Consider the following 27,225-nt stretch of genomic DNA (forward strand, 5'->3'; position numbering starts at 1 on the left):
GCCTTTAGCATTTCTCTTCCTTTATAGGGCAGGAAAGATTGCACTGATATTGAGAATGACAAAGCAAGCTCCTTTATTTCCTTTATAGAGCAGGAAAGATTGCACTGATATTGAGAATGACAAAGCTTGTTTGAGATTGTGTTCGAGAGTTTAAAAATATTTTTTACTATTTAAAAAGACGTGTCAAACAAAAATTGGCTTATTTGGTAAAAAATTTTATAAGTAATTTTTTTTTTTCTTTTTTTACTCAAAAAATGATCAAGCACGCTTTTGTCAAAAAAGCTTAAAAATGAAATTTTTGTTAAAAATAAATTTTTTTACTTAAAAGTTATATTTCTCAAACGTAATCTCAAACAAATTGTTAGCGAAAGTGCGTGAAAGGGCAGACTAGAGGAATCATAGTGTAGAATAGGGGGACACTGGCTATAGCCAATCCCTATATGGAGACAAAAACCAAAATGAAAGAGAGCAACAACTAACAAGAGTGGTGAGGAGCCCACCAAAGGTGATGGAAATGGGATGTCATGACACGTAGGTGAAGGTGGAGGTATATTGGCAATTTGGCAACTACATTTGGTTACAAAGACACAAACAAAAAGACAAAATTCAGAAAAAAAAAAAAAGAAAAAAGAAAAAGAGGAGAAATAGAAGAGTAAAAAGCAAGGGCCTTCTCATTGGGCACTCTGCAAGAGGGGAGACTTTCTTGTTTTTTTTTAAGTACAAGAGGGGGCTTTCACTTGAAGGAGAAAAAACTCTCAATAGTAGGGTAGGGAAGAAGTTAAAAAGTTTAAAAAAAAAAGAGGGAGAAGCCGTAACTTTAGTCGATTCAAGGGATGATTTTAAAATAAAATAAAAAATTGATTACTCTCAATAATTTACTCCTATTTTCTTGTAAATTCAATAAATTAAATATTAAATTTATATAATTTACCATTAATTTACCTAAAATCCATATAAATCTACAAATCTAATAATTAATAAAACTGATCACTTGTCTTTAAAATAACTCATGCTTGTCGGTAGGAGGCCAACTCGTGAGTATGCCCCACCACAAGGAAAGGACAAAGGTTGCCACTTGCGTCGCCGCCATGTAAAAGGAAAGGAAGATGCTTTTTTTATATCCGGATCCTTCCGGTCCCAAAAATACTTTAATTACTCAAAACATCTACCAGTCCATCAACCCCCTTTGTCCCACCCTCAATGATATTTATACTATTTGACTCATTTTCAATGATTAAATAATTGCAGATATTTAATCAAAATGCAATAATTAGAGATATTTTACATAAGAATAATGTAATTCACCAATTTGCTACTATTGTTTGCCAATCATTTTTTGTTCAACAAGAACTCAATAAAATTATGAATTCTAACATTCTATTTTATTTTATTTTACAACTATTTCAAAAAAATTAAGAAAAATGCTAAGTGTTCTTCTAGTGTCCTCCCAACTATAATGTGACTTTTAAAATTATCGTTGAATTTGAGATTATCATTATTGACTTTTAATCTATTAGTGATTTTAAAAACTACATCACAGTTGAGAAGACACCAAAAAAACACTTGACATTTTTCAAAAACTAATATGTTAGTCTTAGAGCCTATTTGAGATTACGTTTGAAAAATATAACTTTTAAGTCAAAAAGAACTTTCGGACAAAAACTTCATTTTTAAACTTTTACCAAATTTTTTTTTTAATTTTTTTTTTTAGACTTTTTGAACCCTTAAAAACCCTTTTAAATTTGTTTACTAAACGAATACATTTTTTTTTAAAATGAGTTTTTTGAGTGTTAAAAATACTTTTAACGCAATTTCAAACAAGCCCTTAATTATTATTATTATTTTTTGAAAGTGGTATTGGAATCAATCTAAACCGTCTATTTGAACACAGGATATTTTTCAGATATTTAATTATGCAAACCAAATGGTAACAAAAATAAAGAAAGAGAAATGGCAATAAATGGACTTGGAAATTATAATAGCTGTTTCTCAAAACAGACAAGGTCCGAGGCATTACCCTTGTTTATTAGTAGAAAAAACTCAGCAACCAACCTTGTGGTAATATCCGTATAACAGGAATAATGCTCTCTAGAAAAACTATTATTTATTATCTACACCAAGACAAGCTGGTTGGTTCATCTGAATAAAAATCCAGCAGTCATCAACTCTGAAAGCAATTCCTATTTTATCATCACTCTGGGGGACCAGATCTTGATCTCCTACATAACAAATCTAAAACTTTGAACCCTGGCCTTCTTACTGCTTTGCCTGAAAAATGGAAAACATGTTCTTGTTATAATCAATCTCTCAAGCAAAATGTAGACACACAGTTGGAATGTTAAGGAAGATATTAAAAGCATATTCCTCTAAGTAATAATAAATGAAGGGATAGATATCCTAATTAAACAGGCATGTGGCATATAGATTCACCTAACACCAAATCAACCAAAAGATTGGTAGCTAAGATCCACCCCGGCCACCTACCTGCAACACTCAAACCAGCGTGCGAATTAATCAACCCCACCTATGTTTTTATCAAATAAGCCAACCACATAAGTAGGGCTCAAGAAGTGTTTTTTTGATGTCTGAATCATGGTTGTTCTGCCTAACCTTCATGCCAAACACTTTCTATGCATTCAGGAGTAGGTAACAACCACAACAATTGAGGACAGATTTTCTACTACACTTCCCCTATACCATCTTTCATCTTTGCCTCATAACTGATATTCAATTATTAATATTATTATTTTTAAAAAAGTGAGCATAAAATAAGTCTTGTTAATGTTGCCCAAGTATACTTAAAGAAAGAGAAAGGTTTTTAGTCTTTCTCTTGGCAACTTTCACATACATTCAAGTAAAATGAGAATGCAAACATATGAGTTTTGTCCGGATAACAATTAACCAGTTTGGACCAAAGTAGTGTCTAACATGGTATTGTTGGCTTTTGAAATAATAAGCAATTACTAAACCATGAAGAGTCATACTACACTCGGAGAGAGAACAGGGAAATACCTGGGAATAGATGAAGGTTCCAGCAACAGCAATGGCAGCACCAAGAGCGTTGATGGGCTGGACTGGCGTGTGGAAGATGATGATCGAGGAGACTATGACAGATATCCTTTTCATGGTGTTTCCGATGCTAAATGTCAAGGGAGAGATCTCATCCAGGGACATGTATGACACCTGGTTGTAGAGATGATAGAACACACTCTGGGCTGCCACCCACCTGCATGGACAATTAACAGCCACATAGTTAATACTTAATAGTCGGCAAGGGATAAGGAAAACAGTATCATACTTTTCAACAAATAATGGAAATCAAACAAGAGACACAAGAGAAATGCCATATACCATATTTTTATCACACTTTATTAACGTGACACTGTCAATCATCCCTTGGATAAAGTGGGATAAAAATGTGGTGTATGACATTATTTACTCAAGATACAATGCACGCATTCTGCGATAAAACAAAGCCTGAGGGCTTTGCTTGAGTTTTCGTTTCTAATCTACTTAATTAGTATAATAATACTCAAAATCAGGTATTTAAATAAACTGCTTCAATGTATAATCTATAAGGCCCCCAGACTCTGTCGGAGATGGTATATTCATTCGGACGAGAAATTGAGGACACCTTCCAGTACAGTTCACAGATTTGAGCATGAATAACATAAAGAAAATAGAATACGGAAAAATAAAAGCCAATAGGTTGAATATCAAATTTTGGTTTGCAATTTTTTAATTAATCTGGAAGGGAGGGAAAAAAAAAAAAAGGATTGCCAATGGTATGCATATAATCATCTACGTTGATCAACTTCCAGAGCAAGTAATCCTTCCTACGCAAAACTTATGTGGCATGTGCATCCTACCAAGAAGATCCAACTTATCTCTAGAAGAGATTTGACTTAGTAGAAAAATAGACGAGCAAAAATATCAAACTTGATTGTTAAAGTGATACTTCATACAACATTGAAAACCCAAAAAACAAAATATTCACATCCTCAAAAAATGAAATAATAAAAATGTCATATATTGTTTTCATCCCAACCAGGAATAGATACTGCTTTCAGCAATTGATTTACCATTCAATTATATAATCTACCATAGTATAACATGCACAAACAGACGGAGTAGAATGCAATTGTCGACCAAACAGAACAAGGACATTAGAATTGGTAGTAGTCACATAATTACCATACGAACTGGGGTCCAATTTGTGAGATGGCTGTTTGCCAACCAGCAGCCCACATCTTCGGTCCCTCCACGGCAATAGCAAATGGTGTGAGAATTAGAAGGGACAACATAGACAGACAAGCATAATAGTTCATTCCGCTAACGGACTTCCCCTTCATGCCCTTCTTTGAGAATATGTTCCGGAAGACAAATGCCAAGTTTGATATCATTGCCCCCATAAAACCTGAAGCAGTGAGTCAAAAAAACCAAATTCATGGCTCTGGAAATAACCCTTAAAGCAAATCAAGAAGATTTGAACTCCAACCAGTAGAACTTCCTCTAATGACACAATTATCCCACAACACAAAAAATAATCTCAACAACTGACTAGAGATTCCTGGGTTGAAAAATAAATAAACACGCAAGTTGAAACACTATAGATTTAAGTCACCAGAAAAAACAAGCGAAAAGATGAAAATGAAAAACAGAAACTAAAAACTTATCCTTCAAATTGGTTGCTGACAACATTAGTATAGAGAGAAAATGTATATGATTTACATGTAAATGGTAAGAGTGTTGCTTGTAAGCTGAGTAGCATCAGGTGTTCCAGAAGTTAAGCTGGAGAGTTTTGCAATTGTTTTGTTTCTTTTTTAAAAAAAGTATCCCATTCATCCAAAAAAAAAAAAGAAAAAAAAAAGGAACAGATACTAATGAAATACGAACAAGAGCAGATGACAAAGTGATAAATCAAGCAATTCACTGATTGCAGGTGTCACAAATAAAGTTTCATTTTTTTACCAGTCATGTTGAAGTTGAGCTCAGTGACAGCAGCAAGAGCGCAACCACCGATAATTGGAAGGAGGGACAGGTAAACTGGCACCGGGAAGCTCTCACCCAACAGGAACCTTGAAACCAATACACTGAAAGCAGGCTCACCACTCTTGATGATGTGGGTGAATGAAACTGCAACCTTTGACATACTCACAGTAGCTGCAACATGTCCAATTGTATGTGCCACGGCAACCTATTCAAAACATTAGCAAACACTAAGATTGCAATCCATTCCAGAAAGCCAAAGAGTTCAAGCAGCTCAAAAAAATCTAAGCCACATAATAAACACTAGAAACACAAAAGACCCTGATTGTTTTGTTTGGTTGTCAATAAAACGCAGGTAAAGACATGGAATCATAATTTAAAATTTTCATCATTAAAATCCTCAACAACAAAAAAAAAAAAGAAAAAGAAAAAAGACCACCAAATTGCAATAAAATCAACCGCTTGACCAACCTGGGTTAATAAATTTATTTATTTTCTAGCATATTTGAAATCAAACAACAGAAACAAACCATTCAAAACATCACTTTCTTTCTCTTTCCTTAACTTTCTCAGTAACCAAACAAATAGGTTACTTTCTTAATTTTCAGAATTCAAATATCTTGGCAAATACTATAACAACTACCAGATCGAACCCAAAACAACACAAAAAGAAATTTAACACACGACCCAAAAACTTCATTTTTCTTTCCAGTTTCTACAGTTTCTCACCAACCAAACAAAATCCAAGTTTTTGCTCACCGGAAACAAAGCCTTCCAGAAGTCAAGGTCGGTCTTGGGAGCCTCGGCGATCCTCGTGGTCCAAGACACCAGCATCATGAGAGACCCACATGCAAGCGAGAGCGTCGAGGTCAGCCACGGGTACGGGAACGCATTCAGAACCTTCTTGTTGTATATGTTGAACACAACGTTCAGAGCCCACCACGTTGCGAAATACACACCGATCTTCACCTTCTGCGCTGCCGCCGCTTTCCCCTCCGGCTCCACCGGCTTCGATTGGTCCGCCGCCTCGTAAGCCTCGCACTTGATCGAATCTCTCCGAGCTCTTAAACTCAGATTCTCAACCGATGACACATGCAAAGGCTTCAAAACCGATAAGGTCAGTCGCTCCGGTTTATGCAGAGCCGGTAAAAGCAGCGAGGATCGCCTAATCGACGCCGCCGGCGACCTTTTTCGGAGAAACAAATCGGACCCATTAATCGTCGTCGTGACAGATTGTTTCACAGAGCAAATCATGGCGTAAAAGATAGAATTTTCAAAGGAAAATCCAACTGGGTTTTCTGGGTATCTTGCAGAAACGCGAAAAAACGATCAGAGAATATATATAGTTTCAAAGAGACCACTCAGCCTAGAGTCGAGAAGGGAAAGCCAACACCTTAACAACCTTTGAATTTATTTTCAAAAGCTTTGGTTTTGACCCTGCCACGATCAAGACCATAAAATACTGATATCTGGGTGGTGATCGGTGATCTATAAATAGCTATGACAAACTGGGAGACCGATATTTTGGGTGTGATCTACGAATAAGTACGAGAGTAGAACAAAGGATTGACAAAGTTTTCTTTCTCTCGGTTTTTTTTTTTCCTTTTTTTTTTTAATTTTTTGGTTGGTTGAGGGTTTAATACTTTATTGGGTTTGGTGAATTTTGATGGCCTTTGAAATCTCCAATGGGTTTCTTCTCTGAAATCTCAGTCCACGCAATGTTACCAAATATTCATGTGCCTTGGTTCCCTTTGCATTGAAAGTTGAAACGTAAGATCAACTTTCTCTGTTGGAAAGGTGAAGGAAAGTTGGTTTTCTAAGGTTTTGCTATGCTGTGGTCACCTGCAAATTCTGATGGCTGCAGAAACCAATACCGTCTTGCCATTTGTACAAGAGCTATAAAGATCACAGAAGGCATCTATGGGTGTGGTCAAAAGGTTTTTCTGATATTACTAATTTATAGGGTCAACTTTGCCAAGAAGCCTTGATTTGTTAAGATTCATAGGCGAGAAGCTATGATGCTCGGTTTTACAGTTTTCAATAGAAATTTGATATATTAAGTAAAAATATTAAATACAATAGAGAAAAAAATTGTATTTTTAATTCAAATGAATTTCATGAATATTTTTATTTGTTCTAAGCCAATGCTCAGCACTCAGCACCAACCATCGAATCCCCTACCCACATCCGAACCTTCAACACTGGGGTCTCCAAAACCAACCAAGATAGCTCTGAGAGATTTATCAAAGGGTATTTTGTCAAGAAAATGAAATTACTTGGTGTAAAGGTTTATATTATTTTTTGGTGTTTCATCTTGATATGTCTACTTCTTATAAGGTACAAAACACCAAATTTACATCACGACTTGATTAAAGTTATTCTCTTGATAAGATATTATTTATTTATTATTTAAGGGTATGGTTTATATAATGGAGCGATGCTATAAGTACGACTTTTTTTTTTTTTTTTTTTCCAAAGGTAATATGGTTCTTAAAATCATCATTAAATCAAAATTTAATAGTAATTTATCTAAAATTTAATGGCAATTTTAAAAGTCATTTCCTTTTTTAGATAAACATATTTGTAGCAGTACTTATGATGCCTCGTCAAAACTGATAAGATATACTATTGGATGAGAAGTAAGAATTTAAAACTTGTTTCTTTATTATTTAGCCATTACTGGTGCAAATGTTGGATAAAAACAAGTTTATTTTAAGATTCTTTGGAATAATGTAGGTTGTAAAGAAAGGACAATGAATATAAGAACATATTCAATGTTCAACTTAGATAAAATGTCGCAATACAATGACTAAGAAAGAATGTAGGATGTAGGTAGAGGCAAATGTTTATTGAATGAGTCTGATCATTAGATAATTTGTTTGGAAGCCAATAATTTATAATATATAACAAAGGTTAAAGGCATACTCTTGAGAAATAACTAAAATAAAAATAATATCTTAAAAATTGATTTAATTATAAAGTTAATCATTGAAAGATGACCCTTCATGTACTCGAGGGAATATCAATTAGAAAAAAAGATTTATCCCTTTTAATTAGTATTAAGAAAAATAGAGATAAAGGAATATTCTTGTGAGAGATTTAATTGTAAATCCATGTTTTTCTATATCCTTTAATTATTGACGAGATGGATATATTATGACTAACCCGATTGATTTATCTTTTGAGTTAAGGGACTTTATAAATGAGAGGAACAAACCTCTTCAATGAATTAATTCAAGCTACATCAGTTGTTATTCTGAACATGGTCACGCAGTGTTGGTTATTGTCCCACATCGGTAAAATGCAAGAAAATACTTTTATTTATAAGTGAGTGCAATTAGTTTGATTAGCGTCGAGCTTGGCAACGCAAGCTTGTAACCAAGTGGGACATTATTGTGGTTGAAGGTATTGGTTGCATACAGGTAGGGTGAGACTGCGTCAGATTTGGTGTGTTCACCATTGTGTGAAATCCAGTTCTCACGCCCCCTGCCCTTGGGATAAAGGGATCCCCACCCACAATGGGTCGGTAGCCATCCATTGCAATTAATGAGTCATTTCCGTGTGAGAAATCACACTTCTCACGCCTCCTGCCCTTGGGTTCGCCCCCTGCCCATGGGTTAAAGGGCTCCCCACCCACCATGGGTCGGTAGCCATCCATTGAAATTAAGGGAGGATTAAAAAGGCACGATCCGCTGATAGATGGCCCCGGCCATCCCCCACACATCAACTGATGCCCACCCGGGCGTGTTGCCTGTGTTCTCCTATATCAACAACCACTTTTTTTTTTTAAATTTTTTTTTATGTATTCACAACGCGGGATGGGCTCTTTGAGCGGCTTGTCATGCCATTTGGGCTTACCAACACTCGAGTACTTTCATGGGCGTCATGAACCAAGTTGTCAAGCCGTTTATCGACAAGTTTATCGTTGTCTATTTTGACAAAATCATTATTTTTAGTCCAAGCTTGGTAGATCATGTTGCTTGCTCAACGTACGTATATGAATTAAGAATTTTTCTTAATGTTCTCATTTGGGCTTACCAATACTTGAGTACTTTCATGGGTGTCATTAACCAAGTTGTCAAGCTGTTCATTGACTAGTTTGTCGTTGTCTATTTTGATGACATCCTTATTTTTAGTTTAAGCTTGGTAGATCATGTTGCTTGCTCAACATAAGTATAGGGATTATGAATTTTCTTGGTGTTCTCTCTCACCCAGTTTTTCTAAAGCAAAATCTATATAAAGATAGGAAATATACATAGACCCAAGTGCCCTAATCCCGTATTATGACAACATTAACTAATTGACTCCTCAGATAGTTAAGTTAAAATGTGTTTCCTTTATTGATGCTTACACAGGCTACACTGTTCACCATGAGTCGCTACAATCAGCTTTATTGACAGTATTCTTAATTGTCTTCTTTACCTTTAAATATGCTTTTTGGGACCGTGGTTGGAATGTCGTAAATATTGCGTTTTCATTTTTGGTCGGTGTATTTTGGATTATGTGTAATTTTTATTTTTATTTTTATTTTCTACTTGTTCTTATTCATCTATTGAAAAAAATTGGAAAAAAAAAAAAATTAGAAGTCACTAATTTAACTTTTTCTGTTGCTGCAATATTATATACATCAATTATGAAGCATGGACCAAGATTAACTATTAATCTAATATGAAAGTGCGATTATAAAAAAATAATAATAATAATAAAAAAACTACTATGAAGTGAAACTATATATTCAGTGTTCGTACGTTGTTGTCCCACATGGGAAAAAAAAAAAGAGGGGTTTAACCCAAATAATTTCGTCAGTTTTAAATTTTTTTTTGGAAAATTCCAATATTGAAGTTCAGCCCTCTTCCGTCTTTTTTATTGTGGACGAACATGCATCAATATGTGTTGCACGTTTTTACTCCGGCCATATTATCCTTAATTAATTGACGAGATCGATCTATTATGACTAAGCTCATTGATTCATCGTCTGTTTGCTGCATATTACGTATACAGGATGAATTCTTAAATTAATTCAAGCTATGTTTGGTGGGTGTGTCAGAATAATTTAATTGACGATCGATGTTTTTGTTTCTTAGTTTTTGACGTGTACGATATTGTCCCACAAAGGAAAAATACGATAATATATTCTTATTTATAAGTGATTACACTTAGCATGAGTAGTGTCGAGCTTGGTAACGCAAGCTTATAACCAAGTGGGACATTAACGTGGCTGAAGGTATTTGGTGGGGTCTCACAGGTGGGGTGTGTCTGTGTTTGCGCTTGTGTGAAGTCAATTGGCACGCACCCTACCCTTGGGTTAAAGGGCTCCCCATCCACCATGGGTCGCGGTAGCCATCCATTGAAATTTGGATATTCAATTGATGTTTCACATCCACAAATCAATTGGCGTTCACATACACATCCCAGCGCGTGTAGCCTGTGTTCCCTCCTTATCAACAACCACTTTTTTTTTTCTTTTTTTTTTTTTTTTTTTTTTCAACTTAAATAAAGTTATTTTATTTTTATCTACAATTAACAATTATCATTGCTTAATTAATTTTGTCATTTTGTAATTCATTGCTTACATTTAATTATCTACCTGGCCTCTCCTAAGAAAGACTAAAAGGATGTGCAATATAATGCAGAATTTGATACAGCTGCAAAATTAAAGCAATTGCTGTCTGGATTAGACAATATTTATGAGATGATTGCTTTAGATTCCCTTCAGTTTTATAGAAAAAATTGATTGCTAATGCCTTGTATGCCAAAAGTCTTACTCCAACCATGCATACCAAGGGATTATAAGACTAAAAAATCACATGGTCCATTTTTATTCATTTTTTTTTTTTATATAGAATTATTAGGATGCTTAAAAGTCTCAACTCATATTTTAGAAGGATTTTAATTAAGCTATTTAAGTATGTTATTATGGCCATTAAAGTTTCTTGAAAAAAAGAAAAGAAATATAAGTAATGGAGGTGGCTCAACCCCACCTCACAAAATGGCCAAATTTCAAAGCTCTCTCTTTCTCTGCCTCATGGCAGTCTCTTTAGCCTGCTTCACTCCTTCAGAATCCGCAGGATTTAGCCTAAAACTCATCCCCAGATTCTCCCCAGAATCTCCTCTGTACCCTGGAAACCTTAGCCAATCCGAAAGAATCCAAAAAATGGTTGAGATCTCCCATGCAAGGGCTAACTATCTGGTTTCCCGAAATCCCACTACTGTGGATCCCGAAAACATCCATTTCCCGGTGCATGAAGCCAGCGCCTTCTACTCTGCAGAACTTTCTGTTGGAACCCCACAAATCTCTCAGTATTTACTCATTGATGGTGGCAGTGGCCTCATCTGGACACAGTGCCTTCCTTGCATAAATTGCTTTAACCAAATACTTCCCTTGTACAACTCTACTGATTCTGCGACGTACCAGAAGATCCCATGCACTGACCCTCGTTGTCGTAAGCCGCTCTGTAAATGTGTCGATGGAAATTGTGTCTATAGGCAACTGTATGGCGGTGGAGCCGTAACCAAAGGTATTATTAAATCACTATTTTTTTTTTAATTTTAATTTTTAATTTTTAATTTTTTTTAAGATGGTTAAATCACTATTTATTTCAAAGGAATAAATGTAATTTTAGTAATATGGTTTGAGATTTTGACAAATAGCTTATTGAATTTAAAAAAGTGATCATAAACTAATTTGTTTAATTTTGCTTACCCCGGGTAGAGTGATTAATAACTTTTTAAAACACCAAATCATAAGGTTCTATAAGGGATGCAGATGCGGTTATCATGCGGATAAGGTTTTTTTAATATAACCAACCATGAGGAAGAAAAATGGATATTCGAACTAATAACCTCCGCTTCATGAAGCATGATTTTCAGCTAATTAAGCTATTTCTTAATGTCAACTTTAATATCATCTTAAATCACTATTTATTGCATAAACCTAAACTCATAATTTAATCATTTAATTAATATTTTAATAGGTATATTGTCTACCGAAACCTTCACGTTTGCAAATAATAAGAATGGTGTCCTGCCTGTCCCAAACATGATGTTTGGCTGCTCCAACGACAATCTAGATTTCACTTTTCGTGGGCGAAAAATTTCTGGGATTTTAGGCTTGAACACAGCCCCCGAGTCTCTAATAACCCAACTGAAAAGCACAATCCAAGGCCGTTTTTCGTACTGCTTGGTCTATGGCTACCGTGAAATGGAGGCTACAAGTATCCTAAGGTTTGGTGAGGACACCGTTTCAATCAGAAATGACTATAAAACGACACCATTGATGTACAGAGACTTGACAACCTATTACTACCTGAATTTGCTAGACATTAGTGTTGGTGACAGCCGCATCGGCTTCCCAGCTGGGACCTTTGATCTTAAACCGAGCACCGGAGACGGCGGTTGCATCATCGACACCGGAGCCATGGCGACGCTCATTGACCGCGGCCCGTACGAGAAAGTGATGGCGGCATTTGATGAGCATTTCACATCTTTTGGCCTTGAGAGAGTGCACAAAGAGGTAGGGTTGGAGTATTGTTACAAGTATAATCCAAAGTTCCGGCCATATTTGCCAATGACATTCCATTTTGAAGGAGCCGACTTCAAGGTGGAGCCAACTTATATGTATTTTCATTATGAGGCAAAGGGGTATTTCTGCGTGGCGTTGATGCCATATGCAGGCAAAACTTTGCTGGGGGCATGGCAGCAACAGGACATGCGTTTTGTTTATGACCTCAATTTGGGTGTTGTCCGGTTTGCTCCAGAGAATTGTGCTAATGACAAGTTTTGATATCTTTTTGTTTTTGCCCTTGGTCGTGTTTATGTTGAATTTCTTCTAGTAAAGAAATTGGAACTTGGCATAATGGATAATTAATCTCTTTTAATTTGTTTGACTAGAAATGAGATATTATCACATTTCCATATATATATATACCCTATAATTGTCATTCATTTGTGGGTTTCAAGGAATTATTAACTATGATAGTTGAAACTTGAAAGGACAATGAAAGGTTAAAAATGTAAATTAAGACACATCCCGTTGTCATATTCTTTGTCAAGAGACAGAATCACGATTTCTTATTAGGAGGGGCCGAAAGATTAATAAAGGGCTAAGTCTAATCTTAATAGGAGCCAAACTTAATTTTTAGAAGAGAGAATTGCATTTTTTAATTTAAAAACTCTTGCCACATCAGTTTGGTAAATTTTTTAGGTTCATTTGTTTGGTTCCTTAGCACTAGTCAAAGAAAAAATTTGAAGTATATATAAATATTTATGATTAGTTTCTTGTGTAGATTTATGGATATTTTGTGTTTAATTTTCCTTTACAACTTTTGTCTTTGATCTCTGTGTTAATCGGAATTTCCTTATCCTTCTCCAATATTCACCTAATTTATAATATATCTCAAAACTTTAAAAAGTTGCAATTGACTTCTTTTAATTGTTTAATCCTTTCACTTAATTCTTCCTTTAATATTTTGTATTAAATTCGAAGAAAAATGAGTCACTCATGATGAACATGACTCAAAATGTCTATTATATCAGGGCATCAAATAAAAAAAATAAAAAAATAAAAGAAAGTGGGGAAAGAGGAAGATAAACTCCACAAGAGAAAATCTATGAAAGCAGTTAGTTTCTACTTTAATTAGAAGTCCCACACTGAAAAGAATTGAAGTGATAGAGTTTCTAAAGAGAATTGTCAATAAAAAGGGAAAAGCTGAAGAAATTTAACACGTGCAAATTACAATGTTGAATAATCTGGTTCAAATGAAAGTGCAGCCAATAAAGGCGGCGGCCCAATATGTTGGAAAAAATTGCTTAGAAAAATCAAAGGAGCTTGATCAGCTTGTTTAATATTCTATCGAGCTCTAAACTAGGAGAAGAATTTCGAGCCGAGCTCGAATTGGGAGTTTCTTGAGCTCGATCGAACTCCTATAGTTCTTTGCCAAGCCTATGCTTACTTAAATGAAGTCGATCTCTCAAACAGCCAAAGATATACCCAAATAATCACAATTTAATCAACCTTTTTTTTTTTTTTTTGAATGAGTGAACATTTTAATCAACTTAAAACCTCTAATAATACTCCAAAGAAACCAATTAATTAGAAAGTTCTTAATGAGCTTAGCCTCAATAATACACCAAATTTAAGTGACCATGAAATAGGCTTGTCCCAGGCCAGAAATTTTCTTAATTTGATAATGATTTTGATTTTATTACCATAAGAGATAGAACTTGTAATTAAGGACACATATTATCCAAAGTCCAGAAAAGGAAAAGCCAATCCAACCTAGACTGCACATCAATAAGAAAATTTAAGTGTTATTCTTACCAAAGGCCACTACAAATAAGACCTAACAAGAAGGCACTTAGCAGGCCAATTCCTGAGAAGCAAATATGGCTGCAACTGTAAAATTTTCAGCCATTACTCTCTTTTGTTACCTCTTGGCTCTCTCTCATCTCAAAGTTACTATTTCCAAACCAGGAGGCTTCACCTTAGAGCTCATCCATAGAGATTCTCCACGATCTCCTTTGTATCCTGGAAATCTGACCCTCCTAGAAAGATTCAAGAGACTTGTCCAAGTCTCTGACTCTCACATTTCCCACTTGCACTCCCTGAGGGAATTTCACTCACAAAATTCAACAACATTCAATCCTAACATAGTGCGTCCTAAGGTCATTCATGAGGCCAAGCTTTATATCATAAAGCTGAACATTGGTTCCAAACCAGTCACCAACTACTTGGCTTTGGACACGGGCAGTGACTTCATTTGGGCACAATGCAAAGGAGACAGAAATTTCTTCCAACAAACGAGCGAACTCTACGACCCGAAAACGTCGGCGTCTTACCGGAAACTTCCCTGTAATCGGTGCATTTCTCCAGGCATGCAATGCATTAATGGTGAATGTGCCTTTGCTGTGTCATACATAAATGGTGCAGCAGCAAAAGGCATAGCCTCCTTGGAGAATTTTGGTTTCGAATCCCAGAATAATGCCATTGAATATGTAAACACCTTGGTTTTTGGCTGTGCATATGATGGCAAAGGGATGCCATTCAATGGCAAAACTTCTGGTATTTTGGGCCTTGACATGCGTGGCCTTTCTTTTGTCAATCAACTGGCCAGCCGGGGTGTCCCAAAACAATTTTCCCACTGCTTTGTCAAGGTGGCTGATGAGACCACAGCACGCACCTTCCTAAGATTTGGCAATGACATTCCCCATAGGGGACCTCTCCAAACAACTTCTTTGGTACCACATCCAATAGCTGGAAGATATGCAGTAAATTTGCTTGGTATTAGTGTTGGAGCTTTTCCTTTAGATATCCCCCCTGCAGCCTTTGCTATAAATCAAGGTCAAGGCGGCTGCCTTATGGATTCTGGATCCCCCCTTACTTACATTGTGACAAGTGCTTATAAAACAGTGTCAAATTACATGGTGCAATATTTCAGGCAATTTGGCATCAGTAAGATTGAAGATCGAGCTTTGCCATTGCCTGATTGCTTTACTCTCAAGGAAGGGTTTGACAGATTCCCTGCCATGACATTCCATTTTCAAGGTGCTGACCTCAAAGTTAATCAGAATAATGTGTTTTTTGTTGTTCCACAACAGAAACTCTTTTGCTTGACAATGAAACCGGATGACAAGCTTACAACCATTGGAGCATATCAGCTGCAGAATATGAGGGTCATATATGACGTTGCTCAAATGAAAATCTCATTTGGTCTAGAGAATTGTGCAAGAGATGCACTATAATTAGCAACCCCCATGTACTTTTTGTGCTTGAGATTGGTGAAGCAAATGTGGGTTCTATTTACAAACAAGTGGACAATATTATTACTGTCACTCTAGTTAGATTTCTCCTAATGTTGTAATTTCGGTGCGTTAAATCACTTTTTATCAACAAAGCTTAAGTTAATAGGAAATTATAAATTTAATTATTTAACTAATATTCTAACACTCATTTTCACTTGTGGATTCGAACTCCCCCTTAATAAGTGATGTCTAACATATGAAATATTTAACTGAAATGAGGGTGAATTAATGGAAACAAGGTTCAAACTTATGATTTTAGCTCTAATACCATGTTAAACCACTACTTGTGTCAAAAGTTTAATGTTAGAATATTAATTAAATAATTAAACATTAAAATATAATAATATGCCATTTATATCCATTTCACATCATATGATTTCACGTGTTTTAAGTGACTTTCTATGTGAGTCACTTAAAAAATCAAGAAAGAAAAGTTACTTAAAACATGTCAAGTTGGCTAATATAAAATTAGTATGATAAATGATTGTGAAATTTACTCCTTCAAATAAACTTGAATTGTTAGCTTAACAAAATGAGTAACACTATTTAGTAGAGCGTTATATAACTGGAATGATATGACAACGAAAATCACCTTTTGATCAGCACTTGTAAAAAAAAAAAAAAATTCATAACTGATTTTTACTACTATGTCATCACAACTATATAACAATTATATGGTAGTCTACTTCGTAGCATTACTCTTAAAAAAAAGTTTTTTTTTTTTTTTTTTAATTATTATTTTCAATAATGCGAAAATGCTGCGTACTGACTACTGAGGAAGCCGAACGGCGTCGTTTGATGGACAAACGCGCTCGCACCCGTTAATTTACGGTTAGACCTCCCTTGTCACCACTCTTTTCTGAGTGTTTGATTTCAATCGACAAAAACACGAAAAACACTTCCAAATTCGTGTCCGGAAAATGGAAAACCGAGACAGAGACTGGGATTTCCATCTCCGAACACTATCCAGTAGCACGCGAGACTCCACTGTAGCCAACGATCCCGCCTCTGACCCCGCTCTTCTCCATTCCGTATCTCTCTCTCTTGAATCTTTTCAATTTTCTATTTGGTTCCTAAGAAAAAAAGGAAAGAAAATGAACATTTCAGAAATCTCTCTATCTTTTTCTGTACAGTAATGCGTTGTCTTTTGTTTGGTTAGGTGAGGAAGCTTTATGAATTGTGTAAAGCTGAGAACTCAGAGGATTTGGTGGCGAGGTTTTATCCGCAGATCAACAAGCTCTTCCATCGGGCGGTGGCTTCGCTTTCTCAGTCTCGAACCTCCAATGGCCTTCTCTTGCTTGTTCGTCTTCATTTCTCGAAATTTTCCTTAATGTTTTCGTTGTTTTGAGATCGTAATTTGTTCAAAGTAGCTGTAGATTTGTGGTGTTGGCCTTAACTGTCAATGCTTAGCTTGATTGCCAAATTAGCTGTGGTTAAAATGATATCATAATTTCCTTAGGGCCTAAAATATGGAAAGCGATATTGATGCTTGGAGCTGGCATTTGAAGTTGGATTGTGGCTAATTTATAAATTTGTAAAAAATTTGTTTTCGGATAGATCATTACATGCTTGATGACGCACTGTTCTGTTAAAGGAGGAGTATGGCTGGGAAGGGTTGAGTCTCACAACAGTCTCACCACGAAGAAAACCAAATTTTGTAAGAGCACTCCTTGCAACCTCACCAAAACCATTTTTTGGTTATTTGGTGAGACAATTTAATAAAAGTAGCTTAAATCTCAACTTTTTCAGATTCACTACTTTAACAAAAAAAAAAAAGTGAAGTGAACAGTACTCACCAAATATAAAAAATACTGTTTACTCACCTATTGATTAAACAATTAATTTATCTCTCTTCTTTTTTGCTTTTAGATAAACAAATCTTTCAAAAATAATATTTAAATGGAATAATTAAAGTGGATTGTTAAAATAGTGAGGTTGCTGTGGGTGCTCTAAAAATGTAAGTTGTTAAACTAAAAGTGTACTTTTGGTTATTTTGGTAAGTAAAATTTGGTGATGCTGCTAGGAATGCATTACATGGGAGACTTAACAGACTAACCAAACCCTAGTGTTCATGCATTACATGGGAGTTATAAACCGTAATTACCGAAATTCTAGTGTTCATGTATTACACTTGAGTTATTAACCCTGACATAATACTAATTTATTAAAAAAAAAAAAAAACTGCCTTGCTTCCCACGTTGGCTAGCTGCTTCAATGCTTGTTTGAGAATAATTTTTCTTCTTTTTCGTGTATGTATGTGCGTGTGAATGAAAATTTGGCTTATTTAAAAGTTCAAGCTCGAGTTGAACCGGAGTTTTTGATAAGTAATCAAGATGTATATAAAAAGCGTAAGGTGCCCTTGGTAATGAGTTGAAATGCAGTTACCGGTCAGATACTATACATTATTCTTTCTTCATAATATTATCGACCGGATTTGTCTCCTTGAGTTTGAAATATCTATTTTATTATTTTGATGATATTACCAACATGATCACATGCATGCCTGTGTTTTTTAGTATTATATTGCTTATATTTTGTAGTCATTTGTCTAACAGGCTATTCTTCAATTTTACCTTGATTTTGGAGAGATAGTTCTGCATGATGCTGATCCAAGTCTGAGGATATTTTTCCGTTCATGCTTGAGCCGGTAATGAGATATTTATCTCATGTTGATTAATTATATGGTTAGATTTTAAGTATCAAAAGTAAAATGTGTTTTAAACTCACTTTCCTTTTACAGTGTTATTATATTAGGTTCGTCTTGGCCTAGTGATCTTTATTTTAACTACTTAGACATGAACAAAGAAAATATTTCTAAAACTTATCCAAGTCATTAACCACCATGAGGAGCTGGTTAAAGAATAACATGAAGGAAATGGGACATTGGCCCTCCCTTTGTTACATTGATCCTACATATCTTTGATAAAAACATCATTCTATTCTGTTTTTCTTCAGGAATTTGTTTTTCTCTTTTTCTTTTTTTCTTTTATTTTCTTTTATTTTTTTTAATGCTTATACTAATATGAAATTTTCTTCAGATAACATATAATTAACATTCTATGATTAGCACACACCGATTTGTTCTAATCTGGTTGCAGTGAGTTTTCAGATCCTGTTGTTGCAGAAGCAACCCTTGAATTTCTGAACATGAACAAGAAAAAACTTCTAACTTCTTTCCCTACCTTACTGCCTCAGGTAGGCTCTTAAGTATTTGCATATATTGACATGCAGTATGTGTCTTTGTAATCTAGTCTCTCTTTGCACTATTCTATCTATGACTCACCCTTTCTGTTTTCTTAATAAGTCCTTCCTATGATGAATGGTGATTACTAATTTAAAATATAGAAGAGGGTAACTGGATGGTTTGATGTTTTTGTTTTTTATATTGCCATCTAATCTTGGTAATCTTTTTGCAGTTCTTTCCATTGTTGCTAAAGCTGATTGCATGGAATGGAGAAAGGTAAGTCCATTTGAGCTCCATTTTAATTAATGTTACTGGTGACATGTCAGTCGCAAAAACATTTCTTTGTTAGGGAGTTGATTTTTATTGGTTAAACTGCCTTTATGTGTAAAGTCAGCTATGCTCATTTCTTCATAGCTTAGTATCAATAGACTGCTTTTCATCGTTCAACTGTGGCCTTCTATCTGGAAGTATGTCTTGATTCGTACTTAATATACACATCACCAGTATATTTAATTTAGCACAGGAAGCCCTTTGAATTATAAATAAGTTGCTTTTGTACTATTCGCATATCTTTGTAGCTGTAATTATTGGTATCACTTTCAGATACTTTACATGAGGTCTTTGTGTGTTAGTTTTACTATGATGCCAGAATTAGGATTTTTGATGGGATTGATGCTGGGACCTAATTACATAGAGAATCAAAAAAAATTCTTTGAAGTAGAAAAGAATGACATGAAGTTATCTGTTCTGCACTTGCAGATTAGAAAAGTCCTTTTTGAAGGTTTTCCCTGGACTGATGTCACCTGGATCATTTCTTCCGCTCTTTCCTTCCTTAGTGGACTTTCCAAGTGAGTTTGTGCATTTGGCTTCTAAATAACATGGTTACTTTGTTTTATTCTTTCCATGTCAACATTTTTTTTTTTTAATAAGTAGGAACACACAAACGACATAAATACAAGTTGTTGTTGACCTGTGTGAAGGCATACGATGTTTCTTTGAACATGGATTGTTGTGCACATCAGAGAGAAATAAGCACGAGTCCTGCCACTTTCTTTAGGCTTTTTCATCTCGTGTAGTTGGAGCATATCAAGCTTGAGTAGAATGTAGAGCCGGGGTCCTTTATGATTGATCTAAAAGAATTAGAAAGCTGCTTTTAACTTTAAAAAAAAAAAAAAAAAATTGTATGAGATTTTAATCTATCACTAATTTTTTCCTTACTTAGTCTGCAATTAATAAAGCACTTAGGAGAAGTTGTTAGAGATGCTTAAATTTGGCATTAGTTAGTTTGGAGTGAATACATATATAGATATATATTGTTTTAAATTCCTTTTTCACAAATTATGTCCTTTTTGACTTTTTTGTATTCACCTGTATTAGTTTTGGTAGTCGCATTGGAAAAGGTAGGAAGGAGCTCGGGATCACTAATTGGAAGCAGCATAGCTTCAATCCAGAAGAGTGCAGCTCCTGAGGTCTTTTTTTTTTTTTTTGAGAGTTTAAGAAACTACACGAGTCTAGTCAAGACTTTGTATGGAGTGGCAATTAACGATATTGAATTTATGTGGAAGCAGATGCTACTTGCACTCATGGATGAAGCTTATACTGGTTCAACAATAGGAGATGGAGGAGGTGACTCTGAGTCTGAGGATAGCAACACAATGGATGTCGCTGATCCTTTGTTCCTTGAGCTTTTAAAGGATGAAAATGATGGCCTTGCTGTATGTTCCCTTCTTATGCCTCAAGTTTCATTTTGCATATTCTAAGCTCTTACAAGATAAATACATATCATGAAGTACATAATGAAATTATTGTTTATTAGTGCAAAAGTATTCTGTCTAATGGCTAAAGGAGTATTTCCCTACCTTTTCTTGTTTTTCTTTCCCTCTACCCCCTTGAAAAAATATATACACTACGTGCTTTTGTAAGCAGTTTTTTGTGCAAATATATATTTTTTCTTCTTGTAGCTATTTTCACAATTAATTTTGCACAATGAATTTGTCGGTGCTTTTTTCAGTTGAAGTTGGTTATGTCTTTGGTTTGTCTGGTTGTATGCTAGTTATCTCCAATTTAATAATTCCTATTGAATTTATATTTAATCATAATACTTATCAGACTAAAAAAAAAAAAAAAAAAATCTCTTTACATTATAACAAAGAAGAAGTAAATTTAATTGTGAATGGGTTTATTGAACACTTATGGCTATCTTTCAAGTAAGCTATCCTTTGAAACAATATATTTTATACATTTCTGACTCAAAGCATATGATTGTTATTTGACAATAGGTTCTTGTTAGGGAAGATTGATATTTTGGGAAGTCTTCTAACGTGTTGAGACATCATTCAACCCAAAAGTTTAAGCGTATGAGTTTGAAGCTAACTATGCTATATTAACCATTTACTCATGTTCCAACTTTTCAATGTGGCACTTAACTTTTGACACTCACACATGTATACTCAACAATCTTCTATTCACATACGAGTCTATCACCACATTGCTACACTCCCCCCTCAAATGAAAACTTTATCAATATATAGACCATGTCTAGAAATACTTGTGTGGGTTAGGCCTGTAAATAAACCAGTCCGTTCGACAACCCGCTCGATTTAACTCGACTCGAACTCGAACTCGATACTGTAGAAACCCGCTCGATTAGTAAATGATACATACCCGACTCGCTCGTGAGGCCCACCACGTAGAATATGTAATTTAAATGGGCGGTGATTTGACGGAGTCAAGGTTTGATCCTATGACTTTTGGCTTTGATACCATGTTAAATTACCAGTTGTCCCAAAAGCTTAAGCTTATAGGAAGAGATAAATTTAATTACTTACTCATTGTTTTAACAGTTAGGGAGATTAATACCGTTATAAACTTTTTATAATATAACATATTAAGACACCACTCAGCTAAAAAGGTTAAGCATATGAATTTGGGCCCAACCATGCTATATTAAACACTCACATGTGTAACATCTTTTCAATGTGGGACTTAACTTTCTACACTCACATGTGTATACTAGATGCTTGAAATTAATTCTTGACTTTGATTAATATTGTATTTCAGGAACGCCACTGGACTTCTCTTGGGATGGCCACAGTGTTACAGGCTGCAATTAATACCCCTCAGTCTGATAGGCTAAAACAAATTCTTAAAATGGCACCTCGGATTCTCGATGTGTACTTTTCCATAGCACTGCGTGGTGTCAATAATTGTATGTTGATACAGTTTTAAATTTTATTTTAACATTGGTATCCTTTTTTATTGGGGTATAGAAACATCATAATTTGCAAAAGTCATTTATTTAAGTTTCATGACATTTTCCTTGCAAGTTGCTGACAGTTATGAGATTTGTGTGTGTTTACTTTTCAGCTTTAATCTGTGCACTGATACCGCTGCTAATGTCAAAAATTGCTACAATATTTCCAGACAAAAGTTTCTCTTATGAGGTGTGTATGTAGTTCAATATAGTTAAGTTGCTTTCCTTTGATGTTCATTTTTTGTCATTGCCATGTAGGTTTGGTTGCTGAAGGTACAATAAGATATAGAATAACTAGATGTCAGGGGAACAGGGGACTTGTGTGGGATCCATAAGCTTGTAATATATGTAGGATGGCCTGCCTCACCAACCCAATGAAGAAAATGCCATTCAGTTGGCTTACTTCTTAAATAAATAAAGTTTATTTTGGTAATTTATAGAGAAATGGCATTTGAGGCCATTGTGAGTTTACTAGCAATTCACAGTCTGATGGGTAATGACTAGCAATGTTGTGGAGCTACTTCATTGTTGGAAGACGCAAGGGAGAGGACAGTCCAAAGAGGCCATATGGAAAGTCTTCCCTACTTTACTGATGTGGAGCTTTTAGAGAAAAAAAATCGTCTTCTTTTCGAAGACCACAAGTCTAATGTGCTTCAACTAAAATCTTCTTTCTTGAGTGCCCTTGTAGATTGGGTTGTAACTTCTGTTCCTAATTTCAACCCCAGTAGGGTGGTTGCTCCTCTTATATACTTTTCGTGTACATGAGATTTTCTCCTTCTAATAAATTATCATTCATCAAAAATAGTTTATAGATGAAGTTGGCTGGTAAAGTTAATTTAGGTATGCTTGTATACGAAGTAGAGACTGAATAGGCTTTCTTGCTTTGAATTTATGTACATCTTCTTTTCAATTTGCAATATTAAGGGCAATGATCTTTGTACCAAATGACATCTTCTCCTTCAATTCCATAAAATTATGGGTGGAGTGTGAGGTCACAGCAGCAGTCCTATATGGATGCATGAGTTGTGTTGGCCTGTTAAAACAATGCAATAGTGAGGTAAAGACAAATAAAAATTTACTAAGACCATCAAAGAGATTAAATATTGCTTATTGTAATTATGGGGCTTAGATCATATTGAACATGACTCTTGCTGCCTACTCATTAGTATCCTTCTCCTTCATGGATTTGTATATGTATTCTGATGCCCAGACTTTTTTTTTCCCGTTATTTTTTTATTTTTATTTTTTGTAAAAGTTCTCTTGAGAAGCGTCAATACTTTGTTTCTTCTCATGTTGTTTTTTATTTTATTCCTTGTTTCTGTGTGTCCCAAATACAGGAAAAAGATTATGTCATACTAGAAAAGTATTGTCATTAGCCTTAGGACCGAGAAAATGCATTTGCAGTTAGACCTTAAGTAACAAAACTACTAATGCATGTTTAATATCATGAAGAAGTATTGTTTTTCTAGTGATTTTGCATATGTTTTTTAGTCAATTGTGCATGAAATATGATTGTGCTGCTATAATCTTGGTTATCCTTTGTTGCTTAGATATTTCCATGACAAATTACAACTGATACTAGATTTTGAAAAAGTGGGAGTATATATGTCAGAGGAGTTGTTTATGTTTGTAGATTCGCAAGAGGCTGTTAGAGTTCATGCTTGCTGCATTTCTGCGCTCTCCAGATTTTATCGCACTTTTGAAGGTATTTTCATGAAAACACATTACTTATATGGTTGATATTGTACCAATTGTCTTTCAACTGCCTGTTGATGATCCACTTACTAATAAGTATTACAAGGTAGTGTCATGAGGAATTTTCAATCAAAAATTGAAACGCTTGGTGCAAAAGTGTGTTACCAGCACCAATGTGAAAAAGTGTCCTCTATATATTTTTTTATTGCAAGTATTTGAAATTCATTAAAAATCAAAGGGCGCACTCAAGTACACATGAAGTATACAAGAGAACTACCTAATTAGAAAAAGATAAAAGATAAAAAAAAGGTCATCAAAAAATATTGAGTGTCCTCAATATTGAGATTATACAGTTCAAAATTCAAGGAAAGGGTTTTAACATAAATATTTTAGTTGTAAAAAACATTCTTTATGCACTTCTCTCCCATGCATGGAATTATCTCTTTAATTGTTTTTTCGTGTCTAACCTAACAGATATTTTGCACAGAAGTATATTTATGGAATTTTTTGTTGTTGTTATTTACCTTTGTAAAGGCTTTTGGTGGTCATATTTCTCTGTATAAGCCCAACCTCAATTTCTGGAAGAGTTTTTGACTCTTGGGTGGGTGAGCTGGGATTTCATCTCCAACTTGAACTTGCAAAGGACCACCCTGATTTTATGATATAACTTCATCATACTTTGTTGTTATCTTGATAAATTTAGTTTTTTAAGGTCTTGAATTGTTCAAAGCAAGGGAAAAAAACGTTGAAACAATTTGAAGGCAGTTTTAAGTGGCGGGTCTTCTTTTTGATTTTAATGTTGCAAATAATGCTTGGTCAGCTGGTCACAAATTATTGATACTGGCAACATGGTGTAGTTGTGATGTTAACTGTCTCATGCTAATGTGGCATAGAAACCTAAGCCTTAATGATATTTGATCTTTTTACTTCTTTTCAATAAATAGTCGGTTAAATTCTTTGCAGAAGCCTATAATGGACAGGCTTTCTGAAGCTTATGACAGCCCTGCGAAGGTCAGTTGATGACCTCCCATTGATCAAGGCAGAAAGGGGCCATTAGTTTGTTCTGACAGATTATTTCTCTGTTTGTTTCCTTCTGTAGACAGAGTTGGCATTACAATTGTGCTGGGCCATTGGGGAGCATGGTGGCGGTGGCGGATCACACAAAGATGCAGCTCGTGAGCTTTTTGAGAGTTTAGAGCTACTATTGTATGAAAACCTTTCATCTAGGTATAAATTAGACTAGCCTTTGCTCTTTGCTTTTGTAGTGATTTGCTTTTCTATGTTGGCTACATGTTACTGACTCTATCTCCTTTGTGCCCTTCCAAAGTCGTCTAGGTCTAAGGCAGGATTCAGCCGTGAGTGCTGATAGTGAAAGCTTCAGAAAGTCATCACAGTCTAGGCTTCTATGTTTTGTTGTAACAGCTATTGCAAAGCTTGCTACACATCACCGCGAATTACTGCCAAGGGCACGTGTGTCGTTGGGCAAGGTCTGTTTATCAGTGTTGACCATAATCTGTAACAATATCCGCCAAACTCGTGTGTATGCAAAAGTTCTTCATTGCATATTTGATGCTGCTATAGTTCTTTATCAACTAACACATTTTAACTTGGATATTCATGTCAAGGTAGCACGATCTCGATTCTCAGATGCGAGAGTTTGGAGGCGGGCTCGTGATTATTTGGGTCTAATGAATGAACCTGCAATTTGTTTGTCTGTTTTGGGCCCTTCACGACCTTCTTGTGGACAAGCGCAGAATCCTGGCACAGTAAACTGGAGCGAAGGCCGCACCAAGATGATTGCACATGTTCCATTTTACGTTCTTGGTGAACATGAAGGTCAGGATATTGCATACAAGACTTACAAGAAAAATGTTATATTATGTACTATGCATAATCTGTTAATGCATAGTGCCATTCCTATGTAATTGGAATGAATTTGTTAATTCTTGTAAAATTGCTACTTATTCCTACATGTTTTCTTTGTTGCAGGTCCGCCCTACCATGATTTTTCATTTTCAGATATCCTTCCAAGAACATCATGAATCTTTTCTTGCAGGAAGTTCTCTGGAAAATGCAAATTTCATTAGAGTTTTAGTTTATTAAGTGATTTTTTGTTTTGTTTGTGTAATATCACCAGTGATTCCTTGTTTGTACCATATCATATATCATATAGTAAGATCGGTGAATAAACATGTTCTCTTTCAGGTCTACAGCTCTAGGGCATGTAATAGTTTGCGCTTAAGAATTACAAGTGTGTTAATTGTATTAATATAAATCCGACTAATGTATTCTTTTGAACATTGTTACCTTTCAAGTTTCAACCTGAGTGTTTACAAATGATCAAGTAATTGCGAGGAAATTTTTTTGAAAAATAAGTTCCCTTCCCATTATAATCTTTCAAATATTTCCATGCCTCGCACTTTATAATAGAACTGATTTTCAAACATGTGAATAACAAAAATTCTAGGATAAAAAACATTTACTCCCCTTTATAGTATTCCCATGCCTCGCACTTTATAATGGTTCTAAGTTAACTGTTTTTATTTACTTCTCATTAAAGTTAGTAAAAAAGTAGAGTCATAGAAAATAATTGAATAGCACAAGGAATATGATTTGATTGAGAGAGATGCGTGAGTGAGTGGAGGGAATCGAACGTATCTCATGCGACTCTTTCATATATTTTTCTTGCCCTTTTTGGTCAAATCTACAAAAAGATTCTTTGATCGGTTGTAAAATGAAAAGAGGAATTCTAAACTTGGATTATATCTTTCTCACTTCCTATTTTGTGATTGACTATCCTTGACTTCCTTTTTTACTTTTTGGAAGAATACCAATTTTGATTTTTGATTTTTTTATTTCTAAATTTGCATAAACCCATTTCTCCGAATTAATTCCACCACTTGCATCTAGGGCTGTTAAGTGAACGAAGCGTCTCACGAGCAAGCTCGGGCTCGGCTCGCATAAGCTCGGCTCGTGCTCGACTCGAATATTAAATGAAGCACTTCATGAACACAAATCCTAACTCGAATATTAAACGAAGCAAGCTCGGCTCGACTCGGCTAAGCTCGTGAACAGCTCGTATAAGCTCGTGTGTGTATATATATATAAACTAAGTAATACATAATTAATTATAAATTTCATAATTATTAAAACCTTAAAATTGCATTTATATTTAAGTGTTAGAGAATGAAAAATTTTAGATCCTTCGAGATCAAAAAGAGAGAACAATCATTAAAAAGACTTCGATTCAATTAGAGCAGACCCAAACGAAAGGAAGAAGAATCAAGCAGAAACTATTGAGGGA

At 35.0% G+C, this 27,225-nt stretch overlaps 4 protein-coding genes across 5 annotated transcripts; 3 read left to right on the top strand and 1 right to left on the bottom strand.

Moving 5' to 3' along the window:
• Positions 1-1,951: 1,951 nt before the first annotated feature.
• On the bottom strand, positions 1,952-6,741 carry GPT1 (glucose 6-phosphate/phosphate translocator 1). The gene is made up of 5 exons (XM_059586489.2): positions 5,749-6,741; positions 4,972-5,197; positions 4,195-4,417; positions 3,013-3,226; positions 1,952-2,268 (listed from the first exon to the last, which is right to left on the bottom strand). Exons 1-5 carry the CDS (start codon positions 6,241-6,243, stop codon positions 2,257-2,259), a joined length of 1,170 nt encoding a protein of 389 aa, XP_059442472.2. The 5' UTR covers positions 6,244-6,741; the 3' UTR covers positions 1,952-2,256.
• A 4,237-nt stretch (positions 6,742-10,978) lies between these two features.
• On the top strand, positions 10,979-12,772 carry LOC132174548 (aspartic proteinase CDR1-like). Its single transcript, XM_059586186.2, has 2 exons — positions 10,979-11,507; positions 11,964-12,772. Exons 1-2 carry the CDS (start codon positions 10,979-10,981, stop codon positions 12,770-12,772), a joined length of 1,338 nt encoding a protein of 445 aa, XP_059442169.2.
• Positions 12,773-14,373: 1,601 nt separating this feature from the next.
• LOC132174547 (aspartic proteinase nepenthesin-1-like) lies at positions 14,374-15,729 on the top strand. Its single transcript, XM_059586185.2, has one exon. It carries the CDS (start codon positions 14,374-14,376, stop codon positions 15,727-15,729), a length of 1,356 nt encoding a protein of 451 aa, XP_059442168.2.
• A 937-nt stretch (positions 15,730-16,666) lies between these two features.
• Positions 16,667-26,221, top strand: LOC132176292 (AP-5 complex subunit zeta-1). 2 transcript variants are annotated; one of them, XM_059588458.2, is made up of 16 exons: positions 16,667-16,820; positions 16,949-17,089; positions 18,345-18,436; positions 18,888-18,984; positions 19,206-19,249; positions 19,733-19,821; positions 20,351-20,442; positions 20,542-20,688; positions 22,034-22,181; positions 22,340-22,416; positions 23,860-23,931; positions 24,885-24,932; positions 25,021-25,148; positions 25,249-25,408; positions 25,547-25,757; positions 25,911-26,221. In XM_059588458.2, exons 1-16 carry the CDS (start codon positions 16,710-16,712, stop codon positions 25,961-25,963), a joined length of 1,710 nt encoding a protein of 569 aa, XP_059444441.2. In that variant the 5' UTR covers positions 16,667-16,709; the 3' UTR covers positions 25,964-26,221. The 2 variants fall into 2 exon arrangements, with proteins under 2 accessions (XP_059444441.2, XP_059444442.2); XM_059588459.2 differs by lacking the exon at positions 24,885-24,932.
• The last annotated feature ends 1,004 nt before the right edge of the window (positions 26,222-27,225 follow it).

The sequence above is a fragment of the Corylus avellana genome, chromosome 3, assembly GCF_965113065.1.
Source record: "Corylus avellana chromosome 3, dhCorAvel1.hap1.2, whole genome shotgun sequence".
Lineage (NCBI taxonomy): Eukaryota > Viridiplantae > Streptophyta > Magnoliopsida > Fagales > Betulaceae > Corylus > Corylus avellana.